The sequence below is a fragment of the Oncorhynchus clarkii genome, chromosome 6, assembly GCF_045791955.1.
Source record: "Oncorhynchus clarkii lewisi isolate Uvic-CL-2024 chromosome 6, UVic_Ocla_1.0, whole genome shotgun sequence".
Taxonomy (NCBI): Eukaryota; Metazoa; Chordata; class Actinopteri; order Salmoniformes; family Salmonidae; genus Oncorhynchus; species Oncorhynchus clarkii.
The window spans coordinates 78,912,432-78,933,777 of NC_092152.1; the positions used below are offsets into that span (position 1 = coordinate 78,912,432).

Below are 21,346 nucleotides of genomic sequence, written 5' to 3' on the forward strand. Positions count from 1 at the left end.
ACCCACAAGGTCAGACCCTGTCCCATCATCCACTAGGTCAGACCCTGTCCCATCATACGTTAGGTCAGACCCTGTCCCATCCTCCGTTAGGTCAGACCCTGTCCCATCATCCACTAGGTCAGACCCTGTCCCATCATCTGTTAGGTCAGACCCTGTCCCATCACCCGTTAGGTCAGACCCTGTCCCATCCTCCGTTAGGTCAGACCCTGTCCCATCACCTGTTAGGCCAGACCCTGTCGCATTACCCGTTAAGTCAGACCCTGTCCCATCACCCGTTAGGTCAGACCCTGTCCCATCACCCGTTAAGTCAGACCCTGTCCCATCACCCGTTAGGTCAGACCCTGTCCCATCACCTGTTAGGTCAGACCCTGTCCCATCACCCGTTAGGTCAGACCCTGTCCCATCACCCGTTAGGTCAGACCCTGTCCCATCACCCGTTAAGTCAGATCCTGTCCCTTCATCCGTTAGGTCAGACCCTGTCCCATCACCCGTTAGGTCAGACCCTATCCCATCACCCGTTAAGTCAGACCCTGTCCCATCATCCGTTAGGTCAGACCCTGTCCCATCACCCGTTAGGTCAGACCCTGTCCCATCACCTGTTAGGTCAGACCCTGTCCCATCACCCGTTAGGTCAGACCCTGTCCCATCACCCGTTAGGTCAGACCCTGTCCCATCACCCGTTAGGTCAGACCCTGTCCCATCACCCGTTAAGTCAGACCCTTTCCCATCACCCGTTAGGTCAGACCCTGTCCCATCTCCTGTTAGGTCAGACCCTGTCCCATCACCCGTTAGGTCAGACCCTGTCCCATCACCTGTTAGGTCAGACCCTGTCCCATCACCCGTTAGGTCAGACCCTGTCCCATCACCCGTTAGGTCAGACCCTGTCCCATCACCCGTTAAGTCAGACCCTGTCCCATCACCCGTTAAGTCAGATCCTGTCCCATCATCCGTTAGGTCAGACCCTGTCCCATCACCCGTTAGGTCAGACCCTGTCCCATCACCCGTTAGGTCAGACCCTGTCCCATCACCCACAAGGTCAGACCCTGTCCCATCACCCGTTAGGTCAGACCCTGTCCCATCATCCGTTAGGTCAGACCCTGTCCCATCACCTGTTAGGTCAGACCCTGTCCCATCACCTGTTAGGTCAGACCCTGTCCCATCACCCGTTAGGTCAGACCCTGTCCCATCACCCGTTAAGTCAGACCCTGTCCCATCACCCGTTAGGTCAGACCCTGTCCCATCAGCCGTTAGGTCAGACCCTGTCCCATCACCCGTTAGGTCAGACCCTGTCCCATCACCTGTTAGGTCAGACCCTGTCCCATCACCCGTTAAGTCAGACCCTGTCCCATCACCCGTTAGGTCAGACCCTGTCCCATCACCTATTAGGTCAGACCCTGTCCCATCACCCGTTAAGTCAGACCCTGTCCCATCACCCGTTAGGTCAAACCCTGTCCCATCATCCGTTAGGTCAGACCCTGTCCCATCACCCGTTAAGTCAGACCCTGTCCCATCACCCACAAGGTCAGACCCTGTCCCATCACCTGTTAGGTCATACCCTGTCCCATCATCCGTTAGGTCAGACCCTGTCCCATCACCCGTTAGGTCAGACCCTGTCCCATCACACGTTAGGTCAGACCCTGTCCCATCACCCGTTAGGTCAGACCCTGTCCCATCACCCGTTAAGTCAGACCCTGTCCCATCACCCACAAGGTCAGACCCTGTCCCATCACCCGTTAAGTCAGACCCTGTCCCATCACCCGTTAGGTCAGACCCTGTCCCATCACCCATTAGGTCAGACCCTGTCCCATCACCCGTTAAGTCAGACCCTGTCCCATCACCCATTAGGCCAGACCCTGTCCCATCACCCGTTAAGTCAGACCCTGTCCCATCACCCGTTAGGTCAGACCCTGTCCCATCACCTGTTAGGTCAGACCCTGTCCCATCACCCGTTAGGTCAGACCCTGTCCCATCACCCGTTAAGTCAGACCCTGTCCCATCACCCATTAGGCCAGACCCTGTCCCATCACCCGTTAAGTCAGACCCTGTCCCATCACCCGTTAGGTCAGACCCTGTCCCATCTCCCGTTAGGTCAGACCCTGTCCCATCACCCGTTAGGTCAGACCCTGTCCCATCACCTGTTAGGTCAGACCCTGTCCCATCACCCGTTAGGTCAGACCCTGTCCCATCACCCGTTAGGTCAGACCCTGTCCCATCACCCGTTAGGTCAGACCCTGTCCCATCACCCGTTAAGTCAGATCCTGTCCCATCATCCGTTAGGTCAGACCCTGTCCCATCACCCGTTAGGTCAGACCCTGTCCCATCACCCGTTAGGTCAGACCCTGTCCCATCACCCACAAGGTCAGACCCTGTCCCATCACCCGTTAGGTCAGACCCTGTCCCATCATCCGTTAGGTCAGACCCTGTCCCATCACCTGTTAGGTCAGACCCTGTCCCATCACCTGTTAGGTCAGACCCTGTCCCATCACCCGTTAGGTCAGACCCTGTCCCATCACCCGTTAAGTCAGACCCTGTCCCATCACCCGTTAGGTCAGACCCTGTCCCATCACCCGTTAGGTCAGACCCTGTCCCATCATCCGTTAGGTCAGACCCTGTCCCATCACCTGTTAGGTCAGACCCTGTCCCATCACCCGTTAAGTCAGACCCTGTCCCATCACCCGTTAGGTCAGACCCTGTCCCATCCTCCGTTAAGTCAGACCCTGTCCCATCACCCGTTAGGTCAGACCCTGTCCCATCACCCGTTAAGTCAGTCCCTGTCCCATCACCCATTAGGTCAGACCCTGTCCCATCACCCGTTAAGTCAGTCCCTGTCTCATCACCCGTTAGGTCAGACCCTGTCCCATCACCCACTAGGTCAGACCCTTCCATAACTATTTATAACATAATTGTCTTCTTGTCGCTATTCATTATCCAATACATTCTCTTTCTCCCTCTCAACCTCCCCCTCTCTCTTTCTCTACTCCTCTGTGTCTCTTTCTCCCTCTCAACCTCCCCCTCTCTCTTTCTCTACCCCTGTGTCTCTTTCTCCCTCTCAACCTCCCCTCTCTCTGTCTCTCTCTTTCTACATCTCTCTGGGGGGAAAAAGGCCCACCTTGTTTTCTGGACGTATCCCATACTCTTTCTTTCTTTTCATTCTCTCTCATTCTCTTTTGTCCCTCCATGTTATTGTGTGGGTGCGGTGTCCAGGTGTGAGGAGAATTGCCTGAGTTGCGACGGCCCCGGGACGACCTGCGTCAAGTGCAAAGACAGCTACAACCTCGTCAGCAGGATGTGCATCGTGAACGCCACCTGTAACAATGGTGAGTGTATGAGAGCTTGTTGAGGGTCACTCAAAAGGCCTGAAATACACACTCACACTTTCACACTTTCACACTTTCACACACACACACACACACACACACACACACACACACAAATAGCGGTGGTGACACATACCCCAACAGTTCTTTCTCTGGTGGGATGTTAATACAGGAGGCTTGTGTGAATGAATTGTGTGAATGCAGAACAGATTGGCGAGGGGTGCTAACAATGTCATTACTGTGACCCCTGTGTCACACTTAATCTCTTTCACCCTGAGTGAAGTAGGTGGCGGTTCTGAAAGGCATGCAATTGCCATTAACAAGTGCTTTGAATTCTCTCTCGGAGCATCAAGTTGCATCCCAAATTGCACCCTATGGGCCCTGGTCCAAAGTAGTGCACTATATAGGGAATAGGATGCCACTTGGGAGCCAGATACAGTAGCTACTGCAGCTAGGCTCTTAGAAGCTGCTTTCAGCTTTCGGCTCTCACAGCCAGAACCAGCTGCTTGGTCATTATTGTAATAACTAGTTGGTATTTTTACCGCCATGTGAAAATGGACCATAACTGAACCGAGCAGAGGCGTTTTCAATTGAATGGGCTTCCTCCCTTTTCTGAAGTGTGTGGTGGTGGTGGGGCTTTGGAGCTGTGGTTAGTGATTCATACAGTAGGCATTCACAATGGATCGTGACGAGTGTCATTTCAGAAAAAGGGCCATTTTATTCTGACTAGGAAATGTAATTGAATTGAACATTTGCGATGGTTGACAAAGGTACCAATGCGAATACTAGTTTTGCTTGAAAAATATGATAGTTTTTCTTTGACATGATATTATCATAACAACATCACACCAAGATGGTTTGTTGTTTTTGAGTGGGACGACATTCATATGACACGGTGATGGTGGTATAGAATAAGATATTTAAAGGTAGTGTTCAAGTGTTTCCTCCTGACTTACAGTAACACTCTATTAATGCTATTTGGCTGTGTGGAGAGAGTCAGTCAGAGGGGAGTTGGGAGAGAGTCGGACAGAGAGGGGAGTTGGGAGAGAGTCGGTCAGAGAGGGGAGTTGGGAGAGAGTCGGTCAGAGAGGGGAGTTGGGAGAGAGTCGGTCAGAGAGGGGAGTTGGGAGAGAGTCGGTCAGAGAGGGGAGTTGGGAGAGAGTCGGTCAGAGAGGGGAGTTGGGAGAGAGTCGGTCAGAGAGGGGAGTTGGGAGAGAGTCGGTCAGAGAGGGGAGTTGGGAGAGAGTCGGTCAGAGAGGGGAGTTGGGAGAGAGTCGGTCAGAGAGGGGAGTTGGGAGAGAGTCGGTCAGAGAGGGGAGTTGGGAGAGAGTCGGTCAGAGAGGGGAGTTGGGAGAGAGTCGGTCAGAGAGGGGAGTTGGGAGAGAGTCAGTCAGAGGGGGGGTTGGGAAAGAGTCGGTCAGAGAGTGGGAGTTGGGAGAGAGTCGGTCAGAGAGGGGAGTTGGGAGAGAGTCAGTCAGAGGGGGGGGTTGGGAAAGAGTCGGTCAGAGAGTGGGAGTTGGGAGAGAGTCGGTCAGAGAGGGGAGTTGGGAGAGAGTCAGTCAGAGGGGGGGGGGTTGGGAAAGAGTTGGTCAGAGAGTGGGGGTTGGGAGAGAGTCGGTCAGAGAGGGGAGTTGGGAGTCGGTCAGAGAGGGGAGTTGGGAGAGAGTCGGTCAGAGAGGGGAGTTGGGAGAGAGTCAGTCAGAGGGGGGGTTGGGAAAGAGTCGGTCAGAGAGTGGGAGTTGGGAGAGAGTCGGTCAGAGAGGGGAGTTGGGAGAGAGTCGGTCAGAGAGGGGAGTTGGGAGAGAGTCGGTCAGAGAGGGGAGTTGGGAGGTTGCCATGTTTATGAGGTTGCCATGTTCATTAGGTTGCCATGTTCATTAGGTTACCATGTTCATTAGGTTACCATGTTCATTAGATTACCATGTTCATTAGGTTACCATGTTTATGAGGTTACCATTTTCATTAGGTTACCATGTTCATTAGGTTACCATGTTTATGAGGTTACCATGTTCATTAGGTTACCATGTTCATTAGGTTACCATGTTCATTAGATTACCATGTTCATTAGGTTACCATGTTTATGAGGTTACCATGTTCATTAGGTTACCATGTTTATGAGGTTACCATGTTTATGAGGTTACCATGTTCATTAGGTTACCATGTTTATTAGGTTACCATGTTCATTAGATTACCATGTTGGCCCGCTTTATGTCTAACGTGCCTGTTTCTGCATTCTACAACCCTAACGGCCCGTCCAAGAAGGTGAGGTAAAGAATGAATGAGAAGAGTCTAGGTCTATCTTGCTAAGCCTTACTAAGCCACTATCCAGGGGATATAGAGCTGTAATGTTGGATGTTTCACATACTGTAGGTGGCTATCGAGACATCTTGTGAAATGTTTGTTTATTCTGTTTTTACAGTGGCGGAGTTCGTCCAACTGGATGCACTCAGCAAGATATTGGATATAGGAATAGACACATTGCTTTCCAGACTTGGGTTCAAATACAATTAGAAATCTCTAAAAAAAACTTTCAGCTTTTGCTTTTTCCTGCTCGGAGTGCCAGATGGTCAGTGTTTACAGTTTTGGGACTATTCTATTGGCCGATTACACCAGGCAAGCTCAATCAAGCACAGATAAAGTATTTTATATTATTTCCAATAGTATTTGAACACAGGTCTGCTGCCTTCTGCAAACCTCGTAGCTCGTTCCCCAATACTTTTTTAAACGAAACACCCCTACGTTTGTGCCTTTAGGAAATGTTTCACGTTCAGATTCTCTCACCTTAAGTTTTAGTTACTTTCAGTTGTTGGGCCCTGCGGGGTGCTCGCTCGCTCAGGTCTCCAGGGGTGTTTCTCAATTGCATGCCGCAGGATGTGAGAGGAAGGGATGTGATTTGGGTTTGAAAGAGCAACTAGGGCCCATGGCTGTAGCAGCCTGTGAGCTATATAAGGGAGGGAGGGAGGGAGGGAGGGAGGGAGGGAAAGGCTATGGGCCCTAGTCAAAAGTAGTGCACGACATAGTGAATAGAGTGCCAATTGGGACGCACTGAAAGTATTGGCCGAGCAGCCATAATGTTGCTATGAGTAAACAGTGCCTTTGTATGGCCTCACCAGGGCCTCACACCTCCATGGGAGCTTTGGTATAACAGGGAACAGGATTGGTCTGGGCTCCTCTCTGTGGTTAACAGGCTTCTCTCTCTGCACCACGGACTCTCTACAGTGACCCAATTCCACCACCGGACTAGAAAGAATATTCTAACAGAGTAGAGGGGTCATTGCAAAGTGAGAACGGATGTGGGAAAGGGGGAAGAGGAGGAAGAGAAGGAAGGAGGAGACGGCACAGAAAGGGTAGAATGGATGGATATGGAGAAAGGATGTAGTAGAGAAGGATATCTAGGAGAGGAGGGGACAAGGAGAGGTCATGAGGAGGGCAGAAGGGAGGGGGCTGAGAGTGGAGAAAGAGGTGAGGAGAGGGCATTTTTGGAGGATGACTGGGAAAGGGGGGGTTTGTGTAGTAGTAAAGGATTGGCACAGAAAGTTTGTATAGGGGAAGGGAGGAAAGTGTGGGAGAGGACATAGCTGTGTGTATAATCTATGAAGTCTCTCTCTCTCTCTCTCTCTTCCTCTCTCTCTCTCTCTCTCTCTCTATCTCTCTTCCTCTCTCTCTCTCTCTCTCTCTCTCTCTCTCTCTCTCTCTCTCTCTGTGTCTCTCTCTCTCTCTCTCTGTGTGTGTGTCTCTCTCTCTCTCTCTCTCTGTGTGTGTGTGTCTCTCTCTCTCTCTCTCTGTGTGTGTGGGTCTCTCTCTCTCTCTCTCTCTCTAGCCGACGAGGTGTTTTGTGAGATGGTAAAGTCCAACCGGCTGTGTGAGAAGAAGCTGTTCCGCCAGTTCTGCTGCAGAACCTGTCTGATGACCGGTTGAGAATCCTAGTAGAGAACCTGAAGAGTGGAACCTGGAGAGGAACCCTGCGTGGAACCCACCACTTCCTCATCCACTGTACATTTCCAAACTAGCTAATGTCTGTGTCTGAATGAAAATAAAGAGTGAATATGCCTTCACCAGGGTTGGGGTCAATTCAAGGGTAGACTTGATTTTCATACGATACATACAGTATTTTAAAGTGGTCTTTTTTATTAAAAAAACAACATACATGTAACATGTATATTTTGTATTGTAATGCTGCATTGTTGTAAAGTACAGTACTTTTACAATGACACGTTAGTGGATAACTCTCTGATTGAACCACTGTGTTTTGGAAGTGAAGCTGGTTGATAAACCAACAGCATCACTCAAAATGGGGATGGTATTTATAAGGCACCAAGTGGAATAAGACAAACTGAAACATGAAGGGACTACTTGAACGTTTCTGTTTTCTGCTGTGTGCCCTACCGAATACAACCCTGATCAACTTTTTCATACTTAAGATACAAACTTCCTCACAAAAAAATGGTTTATACTGTATAAGGCTTTTAGTTTTTTTTTATAAAGACATATGTAAAACAATGAATTACTGTAATTGTATTTTAGCAGACACTATTATTCAGAATGACTTACAGTAGTGAGTGCATACAATTTAATGTACTGGTCCCCGTGGGAATCACACCCACAACCCTGGCGTTGAAAGCGCAATGCTCTACCAACTGAGATACACGGGACTATTACTGAATACTGTACAATTCCTGTATACTGTACCATTTACAATGCTGTTGTACATTTTAGAATGTGTATTTGATGTTTTTATCGTTTGTTTTTATGTATGAAATAAAAGACGTACATTGTGTATGATATCTTTTTGCATAGAAATGTTTGACACAGGCTTTCAAACTCACTAAAGCTTCAACCCGAATATGACTCATCAGATTTCGACAAACCAATTCCAAAACAATACAAGGTGTTTGTGAAGTCAACATTGTTGTTAAGTTGTGTCTAAAGCCTCAGGCCTAGATTCAATCCATTCACCGTGTTTAGCCGATGTCTGAGGTGGAACTGCGTTGGAGCTGTCACATCCACAAGTGGTTTCCAGTGTCAATACTATCCTAGACGTTGCCTTTGGATACACGGAGTCGCAGAGACGGGCTAGCTGACAACGTCACGTAAACAATGGGGCAGAAGTCTGTGTGTTGCTGTGATTCTGGATGGCCAGATAACTAGCAACAATGACAAGAAGCTGCCGTGTGGGGAATCGTAGGTGGCTCGTTTCAGCTCGTTGTATATTGATACCATGTTGTTTTGAGGTGTTTTGACTGCTCATGTCTAAGCTGATAAGGCAAATTCGCTAGCTAGCTAACCAACAACTGTAATGTATCGATAACGACAATAAATGCTCATTGTGCAAATTGATTTATGTTTTTATAAACATTGTGGAGGTAATACAGTTTACATGTAAACAGTCGAAGCCAACCCCGTCGGTTGTGTTGATAAACAACCGTATTTTAGTAGAAACCCCATGCAGCACAAGTTGACCACTGGAATGTGTGATGTAATCTTCACTTTGATAAGGCTGATATAGATCGTTATTATTTTGTTGAATGATTTTAAATGTAATTTCTATATTGCCTACACTTTCTCGTTCTGAACTTCTAAAGCTAGTGGAAAGGGTGTGGCGTCGTGACAATGACCACATGAGCAGTCGCTCACCGATTTGACAGCTCTAACGCAGTTACTCCTCCCACATCGCCTAAATAAAAACAATGATATGCTATGCAATTGTCGGTTAACGCTGAATTGATTGAATCTAAGCCTCAGTTTTCACCAGCATGACTTAAACATCATTTCATTTAGCTTGGCACATTACAATGCGTTCTCTAATTGAAAACACCTTGCAGTGATTTCACTTAATCTCTTGTCCTTTACATTTGCAAACCTTCTTACCAACATGATGGTTTAAATAGGATTTAGTGTCAAAATTCTGATCACTTCAGGGTGTCTGATAACACCATGCTCTCTGGAAATCATGTTTGTTCAAGCTTTTTAAGTCTAATGCTGACTTCCCAGAAAACACACAACAACCCCACAACTATGTCTGACGTTGCAATTTACAAAAATGTCCTGTGGTAATCCTGGTAAATTTAACACACAGTCAAATATTCCTTTGGTACTTCTCCTGTGGTAGTCTTGTGGTACTCTGGGTTATTCCTGTGGTACAAGCCACAAGAGCATTAGTGAGATCGGACACTGATGTTGGGCGATTGGGCCTGACTTGCAGTCAGTGTTCCAATTCATCCCAAAAGTGTTCGATGGGGTAGCGTTCTCCTGGCATCCGCCAAACATAGATTTGTCCGTCTGACTATCAGATGGTGACGTGTCATTCATCACTCCAGAGAATGCAGATGAACAACATGGCATTGTCCGTGGTGATCTTAGTCTTGTGTGCTGCTGCTCGGCCATGGAAACCCTTTTCATGAAGCTCCCGACAAACAGTTATTGTGCTGACCTTGCTTCCAGAGGCAGTTTGTAACTCGGTGGTGATTGTTGCAACCGAGGACAGACGATTTCTACACACTATGCACTTCAGCAGTCCCGTTCTGTGAGCTTGTGTAGCCTAACACTTCGCGGCTGAGCAATTATTGCTCCTAGATGTTTCCACTTTACAATAACAGCACACAATAACAGATGGTGCTACATTGAAAGTCACTGAGCTCTTGAGTAAGGCCATTCTACTGCCAATGTTTGTCTATGGTGATTGCATGGCTGTGTGCTCGACGTTATACTACTATCAGCAACGGGTGTGGCTGAAGTAGCCGAATTCACAAATTTGAAGGGGTGTCCACATACTTCTGTATATACAGTATATTTTGGACCATTTTACCACACAACTGTGTTATTGCTGTGGTACAAATCCTGTGTGGTTTTAGTTTTTTAATGTGGTCATTCTGTTTATTTGTGTGGTTATTTAGTGGTACCACATGGTATGGTAATTTTTGCATTTTATCTATGTGAAACTGATCTGTAAAACGCAACTCACAAATGTGAGGCAACTCACAAATATGTATATACATGTGCCATGATCTATTGAATTGATGTCATGTATGCCTTTTAAAAGTGAAATATTCTTAATTACATTTGACACCGGGGCTCCAGACGAAGTGTATAATGAATAAAAATAAACAATAAACTTCTAAAAAAATATTACCTGTCTTATTTCTCCTGAAAGTGGCTGTTTTAAGATTTGAATGGTCCAATTTGTCTAATCCTACTCAGAACATGATATTGATATATCAGAACATGATATTGATATTACCTATTAGCTACATTTTGAGGATGATTCTGTTTAGGCAGTATGGTACCACAGGAATAGTTTGCCTTTGATGATTTCTGTCAAATACTGCAAGATTACCACCACATTACCACAGAAAAAGACATTATCACCACATTTGTTTTACTCTTGTGGTAATTTACCACATTACTTGTATTCTTGTGGTACGGTGCCACAGGACCTTTCTGGTGTATTCCTTTCGTTCTGACAGGTTTTAATGAACATTTTGCCTCAGTGGGATAAATCAGGGTCACACAAAGTGTTTCTTAGTAGTCTTAAACAATTCTACTTTGAAACAAAAGTATACACCTCACTCACATGGTTATGATCTTAAAAAAAAGACACCTGTACCATGTCAGATATGGAGCTGAAATGTATTTCATTTTGAGTTTGCATCCCAATATTACACTTTATATGCATCACAGAAGACAGAAATATAACAGAACTGTTTGACATAGAAACACAAGATTTTCAGTGTTTTTGTTGTTGTTTAATTAATTATGAAATTATGAAAAATATTAATAACTTTCTACCCATGGGGCCAATAGAGGGCGATTTGGTCATTTGGCTTCATGATTCTTGTGGTACTTTCTGATCTGGAATACTAGTCAAAAGTTTGGACACACCTACTCGTTCCAGGGTTTTTCTTTCTTTTAAAACATTTTCTACATTGTAGAATATTAGTGAAGACATCCACACTATGAAATAACACATGTGGAATCATGTAGCAACCAAAAAAGTGTTAAACAAATCCAATTATATTTTATATTTCAGATTCTTCGAAGTAGCCACCCTTTGCCTTGATAATAGCTTTGCACACTCTTGGCAATATTTGAGGTGTGTTCTTGAAAACAAGCACAAAAGTGACAATTTCATGCAGCGCTAAAGATAATTTTTAAGAGCCACCAAAAGTCTTAACTGTAGTTATTAATTTTGAGAGCGGAAGGGCAGCCTGCCCAGCAGTGATGCACAGTGCCCATGGAACAAGAGATGTGCCTTTTGTGCCTGTGAATGTCATATTTAGAAACAGAGAAAACCGATTGGGTTACTCCACTTAGTTGAATTTTATTTTAAAAAACAAGCATAGCTTCCCTCCCCTTAATCAAGGCTGGTTTAGCAGCTTCACATGGAGTATATTTTTATTCTGGCATTACCTAAGTAGCCTATATGAATAAAGGAGTTTAAATGTTCTACTGAGTGTGCCTTGAAATATTTTGGAGGTTTTTGCCCTCTAAATGTATTGCTTTTTCATTATTCACAATTCATATACAGTACCTGCGTACTTAATTTCACTTGTTCAGTAGACTATCCATTTCAAAGAGTGTCCTATTACCAAAGACGCACCCCTCCAAACTATTCAGTCCTCCTATAATGCCATAGCAACTGCAGATTTTTTTGAGAATGTGCATTGCACATAGGCAATGATACAATTGACAGGAGTCTTTTTTTTCTAGATATGTCAATGTTATGCAAAAATATATTTAGGACTATGTTTGCACACAGTGCCTTGGAACAATAGATGTGATTTATGACTAGAGGTCGACCGATTATGATTTTTCAACGCCAATACCGATTATTGGAGGACCAAAAAAAGCAGAATCCGATTAATCGGCCGATTTTTTAAAAATTAATTAATTAATTAGTTTATAATAATGACAATTACAACAATACTGATTGAACACTTTTATTATAACTTAATATAATACATATTTCAAATCAATTTAGCCTCAAATAAATAATGAAACATGTTCAATTTGGTTTAAATAATGCAAAAACAAAGTGTTGGAGAAGAAAGTAAAAGTGCAATATGTGCCATGTAAAAAAGCTAACGTTTAAGTTCCTTGCTCAGAACATGAGTCTTCAATATTCCCAGGTAAGACGTTTTAGGTTGAGGTTATTACAGGAATTATAGGACTATTTCTCTCTATACCATTTGTATTTCATATACCTTTGACTATTGGATGTTCTTATAGGCACTTTAGTATTGCCAGTGTAACAGTACAGCTTCCATCCTTCTCCTCGCCCCTACCTGGGCTCGAACCAGGGAAACATCGACAACAGCCACTCTCGAAGCATCGTTACCCATCGCTCCACAAAAGCTGCGGCCCTTGCAGAGCAAGGGGAACAACTACTCCAAGTTTAGCGCACCCCGCTAGTTTAGCTCACCCCGCTAACTAGCTAGCCATTTCACATCGGTTACACCAGCCTAATCTCGGGAGTTGATAGGCTTGAAGTCATAAACAGCTCAATGCTTGAAGCACAGCGAAGAGCTGCTGGCAAAACGCATGAAAGTGCTGTTTGAATGAATGCTTACGAGCCTGCTGCTGCCTACCACCGCTCAGTCAGATTGCTTTATCAAAAATCAAATTATAGACTTAATTATAACATAGCACTGGGCTAAGGGTGCGCACTGGAGGCACAGTGCGCAGAACTGGAAAACATGGTATCTGAACTGTGACCAACTCCTCATCATAATTACAGGGAGTTGGTTCTTGTTCCCACCTTTGCTCCGCTCGCCACCCCGTGTGCCGCCCCCCCAAAATTTTCTCTGATAGAGTTTTGTGTGTCAAATTGGAGGGCCTGTTGTCCAGACCTCTGGCAGTCTCTATGGGGGTGCCACAGGGTTCAATTCTCGGGCTGACTCTCTTCTCTGTATACATCAATGATGTCGATCTTGCTGCTGGTGATTCTCTGATACACCTCTACACAGACGACACCATTCTGTATACATCTGGCCCTTCTTTGGACACTGTGTTAACTAACCTCCAGATGAGCTTCAATGCCATACAACTCTCCTTCCGTGGCCTCCAACTGCTCTTTAACGCAAGTAAATCTAAATGCATGCTTTTCAACCGATCACTGTCCGCACCTGCCCGCCCGTCCAGCATCACTACTCTGGATGGCTCTGACTTAGAATACGTGGACAACTACAAATACCTAGGTGTCTGGTTAGACTGTAAACTCTCCTTCCAGACTCACATTAAGAATCTCCAATCCAAAGTTAAATCTAGAATCAGCTTCCTATATCACAACAAAGCATCCTTCACTCCTTCACTAACCTTCACTCATGCTGCCAAACATACCCTCGTAAAACTGACCATCCTACCGATCCTCGACTTCAGGGATGTCATCTATAAAATGGCCTCCAACACTCTACTCAACAAACTGGATGCAGTCTATCACAGTGCCATCCGTTTTGTCACCAAAGCCCTATACACTACCCACCATTGTGACCTGTACGCTCTCGTAGGTTGGCCCTCGATTCATACTCGTTGCCAAACCCACGGGCTACAGGTTATCTACAAGTCTCTGGTAGGTAAAGCTCTGCCTTATCTCAGCTCACTGGTCACCATAGCAGCACCCACTCGTAGCACGCGTTCCAGCAGGTATATCTCACAGGTCACCCCCAAAGCCAATTCCTCCTTTGGTCATCTTTCCTTCCAGTTCTCTGCTGCCTATGACTGGAACGAACTGCAAAAATCTCTGAAGCTGGAGACTCATATCTCCCTCACTAACTTTAAGCACAGGCTGTCAGAGCTGCTCACAGATCACTGCACCTGTACATAGCCCATCTGTAAACAGCCCATCCAACTACCTCATCCCCATACTGTATTTATTTATTTATCTTGCTCCTTTGCACACCAGTATCTCTACTTGCACATTAATTTTCTGCCAATCTACCATTCCTGTGTTTAATTGCTATATTGTAATTACTTCGCCACAATTGCCTATTTATTGCCTTAACTCCCTTATCTTACCTCATTTGCACTCACTGTATATATACTTTTTGTTTTACTTTTGTTCTACTGTATTATTGACTATGTTTTGTTTATTCCATGTGTAATTCTGTGTTGTATGTGTCGAACTGCTTTGCTTTATCTTAGACAGGTCGCAGTTGCAAATGAGAACTTGTTCACAACTAGCCTAAAGGTGAAATAAATAAAATTAAATAAATGCCTTGACACACCTACAACTTGTTTATTCATCAAAACTCAGCCCTTTCACGCCACCACCAGCAACTGCGCCCATAACGCTGCTCTAAGATTTACCATTGTACGAGATTTGTTCAAATAGAGACCTCAGACTTTTGCATAAATAATGCAATGAAGTCAACAGGAGATTTTGGCATAAAATCCAGTCATGCACAATGACCTCAATTTGGACCTCAACTAACCCTTTGTGCTGGGAATGTGGCTGTGTATTCTCCTATGGTAAATCACCATGTCTGTGTAAAAAATGGCAACCTATTCCCCATTTAGAACACAAAGAAGTGCACTATATAGAGATGAAGGTGCTATTTAGGATGCAGCCCATCTTAGCTTTCAACACTCACAGACCCCGAGTTGCCTAACATTGGGAGCATGAAGTTCACTGGAAGAGGATTTGTTTGTTGTATTCACTATCAGCACATTGCTCCTTGAGGAGAAAATGTGCTCTGCTTTTTTCAACTGGGGTTATCCTCCTATTAGCCTTGTATTTTGTCCTCTTGCCCTACTTCACTTGTATCCTGAGGATTGTGTATGTGCATGTATGTTTGTGTATTTGTTCGTATGTGTGCGTCAGTCCATTCAATACTGTCCTTGCCCATGAACTAATCTCATCCTCTTACAGTAATTTCCTCTCATCATGGATTCCCAAAAATTTGACAGCTTTCAGATTTCCATAACCTTTAGCAGCCTGTGTCTGTTGACAGAATGACCAACCACATATTTTTGCATCTAGTATTGTTTACTTGCTAACACACACAAAGGAGTCAAACATATTGAGGAGAAACAGCTGGCTTCTGGTGAACGACCAAAGGGCTAAGAAGTCTTGACCTGACCAGAATAACTGTTGCTCGTGTGCTGGTTTCCACATCACTGCTACTGTTTCCCATCACTGCTGCTGTTTCCCATCACTGCTGCTGTTTCCCCATCACTGCTGCTGTTTCCACCTCACTGCAACTGTTTCCACCTCACTGCTACTGTTTCCCCCTCACTGCTGCTGTTTCCCCTCACTGCTGCTGTTTCCCATCACTACTGCTGTTTCCCATCACTACTGCTGTTTCCCCTCACTACTGCTGTTTCCCATCACTACTGCTGTTTCCCATCACTACTGCTGTTTCCCATCACTGCTGCTGTTTCCCATCACTGCTGCTGTTTCCCTGTTACTGCTACTGTTTCCCTGTTACTGCTACTGTTTCCCTGTTACTGCTACTGTTTCCCTGTTACTGCTACTGTTTCCCATCACTGCAGCTGTTTCCCTGTTACTGCTGCTGTTTCCCTGTTACTGCTACTGTTTCCCTGTTACTGCTACTGTTTCCCTGTCACTGCTACTGTTTCCCCTCACTGCTGCTGTTTCCCTGTTACTGCTACTGTTTCCCATCACTACTGCTGTTTCCCTGTTACTGCTACTGTTTCCCTGTTACTGCTACTGTTTCCCATCACTGCTACTGTTTCCCATCACTGCTGCTGTTTCCCATCACTGCTGCTGTTTCCACATCACTGCTGCTGTTTCCCATCACTGCTGCTGTTTCCCTGTTACTGCTACTGTTTCCCTGTTACTGCTACTGTTTCCCTGTTACTGCTACTGTTTCCCATCACTGCTGCTGTTTCCCTGTCACTGCTACTGTTTCCCCTCACTGCTGCTGTTTCCCTGTCACTGCTACTGTTTCCCATCACTGCTGCTGTTTCCCCTCACTGCTGCTGTTTCCCATCACTACTGCTGTTTCCCATCACTACTGCTGTTTCCCCTCACTACTGCTGTTTCCCATCACTACTGCTGTTTCCCCTCACTACTGCTGTTTCCCATCACTACTGCTGTTTCCCCTCACTACTGCTGTTTCCCATCACTACTGCTGTTTCCCATCACTGCTGCTGTTTCCCATCACTGCTGCTGTTTCCCATCACTGCTGCTGTTTCCACATCACTGCTGCTGTTTCCCTGTTACTGCTACTGTTTCCCTGTTACTGCTACTGTTTCCCTGTTACTGCTACTGTTTCCCTGTTACTACTGCTGTTTCCCATCACTGCTGCTGTTTCCCATCACTGCTGCTGTTTCCCTGTTACTGCTACTGTTTCCCTGTTACTGCTACTGTTTCCCTGTTACTGCTACTGTTTCCCATCACTGCTACTGTTTCCCATCACTGCTGCTGTTTCCCATCACTGCTGCTGTTTCCACATCACTGCTGCTGTTTCTCATCACTGCTGCTGTTTCCCTGTTACTGCTACTGTTTCCCTGTTACTGCTACTGTTTCCCTGTTACTGCTACTGTTTCCCATCACTGCTGCTGTTTCCCTGTCACTGCTACTGTTTCCCATCACTGCTGCTGTTTCCCTGTCACTGCTGCTGTTTCCCTGTTACTGCTACTGTTTCCCATCACTGCTGCTGTTTCCCTGTCACTGCTACTGTTTCCCATCACTGCTGCTGTTTCCCATCACTGCTGCTGTTTCCCTGTTACTGCTACTGTTTCCCTGTTACTGCTACTGTTTCCCTGTTACTGCTACTGTTTCCCATCACTGCTACTGTTTCCCATCACTGCTGCTGTTTCCCATCACTGCTGCTGTTTCCACATCACTGCTGCTGTTTCCCATCACTGCTGCTGTTTCCCTGTTACTGCTACTGTTTCCCTGTTACTGCTACTGTTTCCCTGTTACTGCTACTGTTTCCCATCACTGCTGCTGTTTCCCTGTCACTGCTACTGTTTCCCATCACTGCTGCTGTTTCCCTGTCACTGCTGCTGTTTCCCTGTTACTGCTACTGTTTCCCATCACTGCTGCTGTTTCCCTGTCACTGCTACTGTTTCCCATCACTGCTGCTGTTTCCCATCACTGCTGCTGTTTCCCTGTTACTGCTACTGTTTCCCATCACTGCTGCTGTTTCCCTGTCACTGCTACTGTTTCCCATCACTGCTGCTGTTTCCCATCACTGCTGCTGTTTCCCTGTTACTGCTACTGTTTCCCATCACTACTGCTGTTTCCCTGTTACTGCTACTGTTTCCCATCACTACTGCTGTTTCCCTGTTACTGCTACTGTTTCCCATCACTGCTGCTGTTTCCCTGTTACTGCTACTGTTTCCCTGTTACTGCTACTGTTTCCCTGTTACTGCTACTGTTTCCCATTCCTGCTACTGTTTCCCTGTCAATGCTACTGTTTCCCCTCACTGCTGCTGTTTCCCTGTTACTGCTACTGTTTCCCTGTTACTGCTGATGTTTCCCATCACTGCTGCTGTTTCCCCTCACTGCTACTGTTTCCCATCACTGCTGCTGTTTCCCTGTCACTGCTACTGTTTCCCCTCACTGCTGCTGTTTCCCTGTTACTGCTACTGTTTCCCATCACTACTGCTGTTTCCCTGTTACTGCTACTGTTTCCCTGTTACTGCTACTGTTTCCCATCACTGCTGCTGTTTCCCATCACTGCTACTGTTTCCCTGTTACTGCTACTGTTTCCCTGTCACTGCTACTGTTTCCCCTCACTGCTGCTGTTTCCCTGTTACTGCCACTGTTTCCCATCACTACTGCTGTTTCCCTGTTACTGCTACTGTTTCCCTGTCACTGCTACTGTTTCCCATCACTGCTGCTGTTTCCCATCACTGCTGCTGTTTCCCTGTTACTGCTACTGTTTCCCATCACTGCTGCTGTTTCCCTGTTACTGCTACTGTTTCCCATCACTACTGCTGTTTCCCTGTTACTGCTACTGTTTCCCATCACTACTGCTGTTTCCCTGTTACTGCTACTGTTTCCCATCACTGCTGCTGTTTCCCATCACTGCTGCTGTTTCCACATCACTGCTGCTGTTTCCCTGTTACTGCTACTGTTTCCCTGTTACTGCTACTGTTTCCCTGTTACTGCTACTGTTTTCCTGTTACTACTGCTGTTTCCCATCACTGCTGCTGTTTCCCATCACTGCTGCTGTTTCCCTGTTACTGCTACTGTTTCCCTGTTACTGCTACTGTTTCCCTGTTACTGCTACTGTTTCCCATCACTGCTACTGTTTCCCATCACTGCTGCTGTTTCCCATCACTGCTGCTGTTTCCACATCACTGCTGCTGTTTCCCATCACTGCTGCTGTTTCCCTGTTACTGCTACTGTTTCCCTGTTACTGCTACTGTTTCCCTGTTACTGCTACTGTTTCCCATCACTGCTGCTGTTTCCCTGTCACTGCTACTGTTTCCCATCACTGCTGCTGTTTCCCTGTCACTGCTGCTGTTTCCCTGTTACTGCTACTGTTTCCCATCACTGCTGCTGTTTCCCTGTCACTGCTACTGTTTCCCATCACTGCTGCTGTTTCCCATCACTGCTGCTGTTTCCCTGTTACTGCTACTGTTTCCCATCACTGCTGCTGTTTCCCTGTCACTGCTACTGTTTCCCATCACTGCTGCTGTTTCCCATCACTGCTGCTGTTTCCCTGTTACTGCTACTGTTTCCCATCACTACTGCTGTTTCCCTGTTACTGCTACTGTTTCCCATCACTACTGCTGTTTCCCTGTTACTGCTACTGTTTCCCATCACTGCTGCTGTTTCCCTGTTACTGCTACTGTTTCCCTGTTACTGCTACTGTTTCCCTGTTACTGCTACTGTTTCCCATCACTGCTACTGTGTCCCTGTCACTGCTACTGTTTCCCCTCTCTGCTGCTGTTTCCCTGTTACTGCTACTGTTTTCCCTGTTACTGCTGATGTTTCCCATCACTGCTGCTGTTTCCCCTCACTGCTACTGTTTCCCATCACTGCTGCTGTTTCCCTGTCACTGCTACTGTTTCCCCTCACTGCTGCTTTTTCCCTGTTACTGCTACTGTTTCCCATCACTACTGCTGTTCCCTGTTACTGCTACTGTTTCCCTGTTACTGCTACTGTTTCCCATCACTGCTGCTGTTTCCCATCACTGCTACTGTTTCCCTGTTACTGCTACTGTTTCCCTGTCACTGCTACTGTTTCCCCTCACTGCTGCTGTTTCCCTGTTACTGCTACTGTTTCCCATCACTACTGCTGTTTCCCTGTTACTGCTACTGTTTCCCTGTCACTGCTACTGTTTCCCATCACTGCTGCTGTTTCCCATCACTGCTGCTGTTTCCCTGTTACTGCTACTGTTTCCCATCACTGCTGCTGTTTCCCTGTTACTGCTACTGTTTCCCATCACTACTGCTGTTTCCCTGTTACTGCTACTGTTTCCCATCACTACTGCTGTTTCCCTGTTACTGCTACTGTTTCCCATCACTGCTGCTGTTTCCCTGTTACTGCTACTGTTTCCATGTTACTGCTACTGTTTCCCTGTTACTGCTACTGTTTCCCATCACTGCTACTGTTTCCCTGTCACTGCTACTTTTTCCCCTCACTGCTGCTGTTTCCCTGTTACTGCTACTGTTTCCCTGTTACTGCTGATGTTTCCCATCACTGCTGCTGTTTCCCCTCACTGCTACTGTTTCCCATCACTGCTGCTGTTTCCCTGTCACTGCTACTGTTTCCCCTCACTGCTGCTGTTTCCCTGTTACTGCTACTGTTTCCCTGTTACTGCTGATGTTTCCCATCACTGCTGCTGTTTCCCATCACTACTGCTGTTTCCCTGTTACTGCTGCTGTTTCCCATCACTGCTACTGTTTCCCTGTTACTGCTGCTGTTTCCCATCACTACTGCTGTTTCCCTGTTACTGCTCAAGACTACCCAGGCATTTAGTTAACCACACCAGTGGCTGTTTGGGAGCTAGGTCAAGTTGTTAACAGAGTGCAGTATTGATATTAATTATCGACTATCTGTCTATCTCCCCCTTTATTGAAAAGTATCTGATGGTTAGACCCTTTGTACAACAACACTAAATATATTGTTTCTGTGCAACAACACTCTAAATATATATCTTCTGTACAACGACACTCTAAATATATTGTTTCTGTACAACGACACTCTAAATATATTGTTTCTGTAAAACAACAAGCTAAATATATTGTTTCTGAACAAGAACACTCTAAATATATCATTTTTGTACATCAACATTAAATATACAGTTTCTGTACAACAATACTCAAAATATATTGTTTGGGGCACATGGATTGTTGCCTTTGATCATTTGATAGTATGACATTTAAGGGGGGAGTATGCCGGTCCAGGGCCCAAGGGATAGTACTTGGTTTCCTAGGTGATCTAATGACCTGCCTAGCTGATAGAGAGATGGCTGTTCTGAGTTGTTTTTCATGTGGACCCAATATGAAGGTGTGGGGCAGTCAGACCAGGGTTCAAATACATGTATGTTAAATCAATACTTATTTTCTGTGTATTTGAGTATTTTCAAATAATGTGGCGGAATCAACTACTTCTATTTGAAGTATAAGCAATTGTTTTCTAACAATTTCCTATAAATACTATTTTCAAACTATTTTCAAATACTTGTTTCCAAATAAGTACACGTGACTGTTTGTCTCAGTTAACTGAGCATAGAACTTGTAGGTTCAATCACTAAAGGGGTACAGCGTAACTGAAAAGAACACTCTTTGACCAGACTTTGCATGCACTAAGCCCACTGTAACTAGCTTTTGATGAAAACCGATGTTGAATTGCTAAAGGCCTATTAGATGACACCTGAGAAGTTGATTCTCTGAGCGGAGTTAGACCTACCTATTTTTGCAATACACTAATATTGTAGAACAGTGTAGCCTGCATGTGAAAGTTGACACTTGTTTGTTTTGTGCATAATATCAAATATTGTTTATTTCCTAAATAGGCAATGAGAATATCAAAGAGGATCATATTTATTCGCCTCTTTTCTCAAATATCATATCAGAAAACTATGATACAAATCATCACTGATCAAAAA

General features: G+C 45.6%; 1 protein-coding gene across 1 annotated transcript in view; it reads left to right on the forward strand.

The window, feature by feature from the left end:
• Positions 1 to 8,099, forward strand: part of LOC139411649 (proprotein convertase subtilisin/kexin type 6-like) — a 93,530-nt gene extending 85,431 nt beyond the window's left edge. Inside the window, exons 20-21 of the mRNA XM_071158257.1 lie at positions 3,205 to 3,317; positions 7,138 to 8,099. Of these exons, the coding sequence (XP_071014358.1) occupies positions 3,205 to 3,317; positions 7,138 to 7,235 (211 nt within the window). The 3' untranslated portion in view covers positions 7,236 to 8,099. The remainder of the gene's footprint in view (positions 1 to 3,204; positions 3,318 to 7,137) is intronic.
• The last annotated feature ends 13,247 nt before the right edge of the window (positions 8,100 to 21,346 follow it).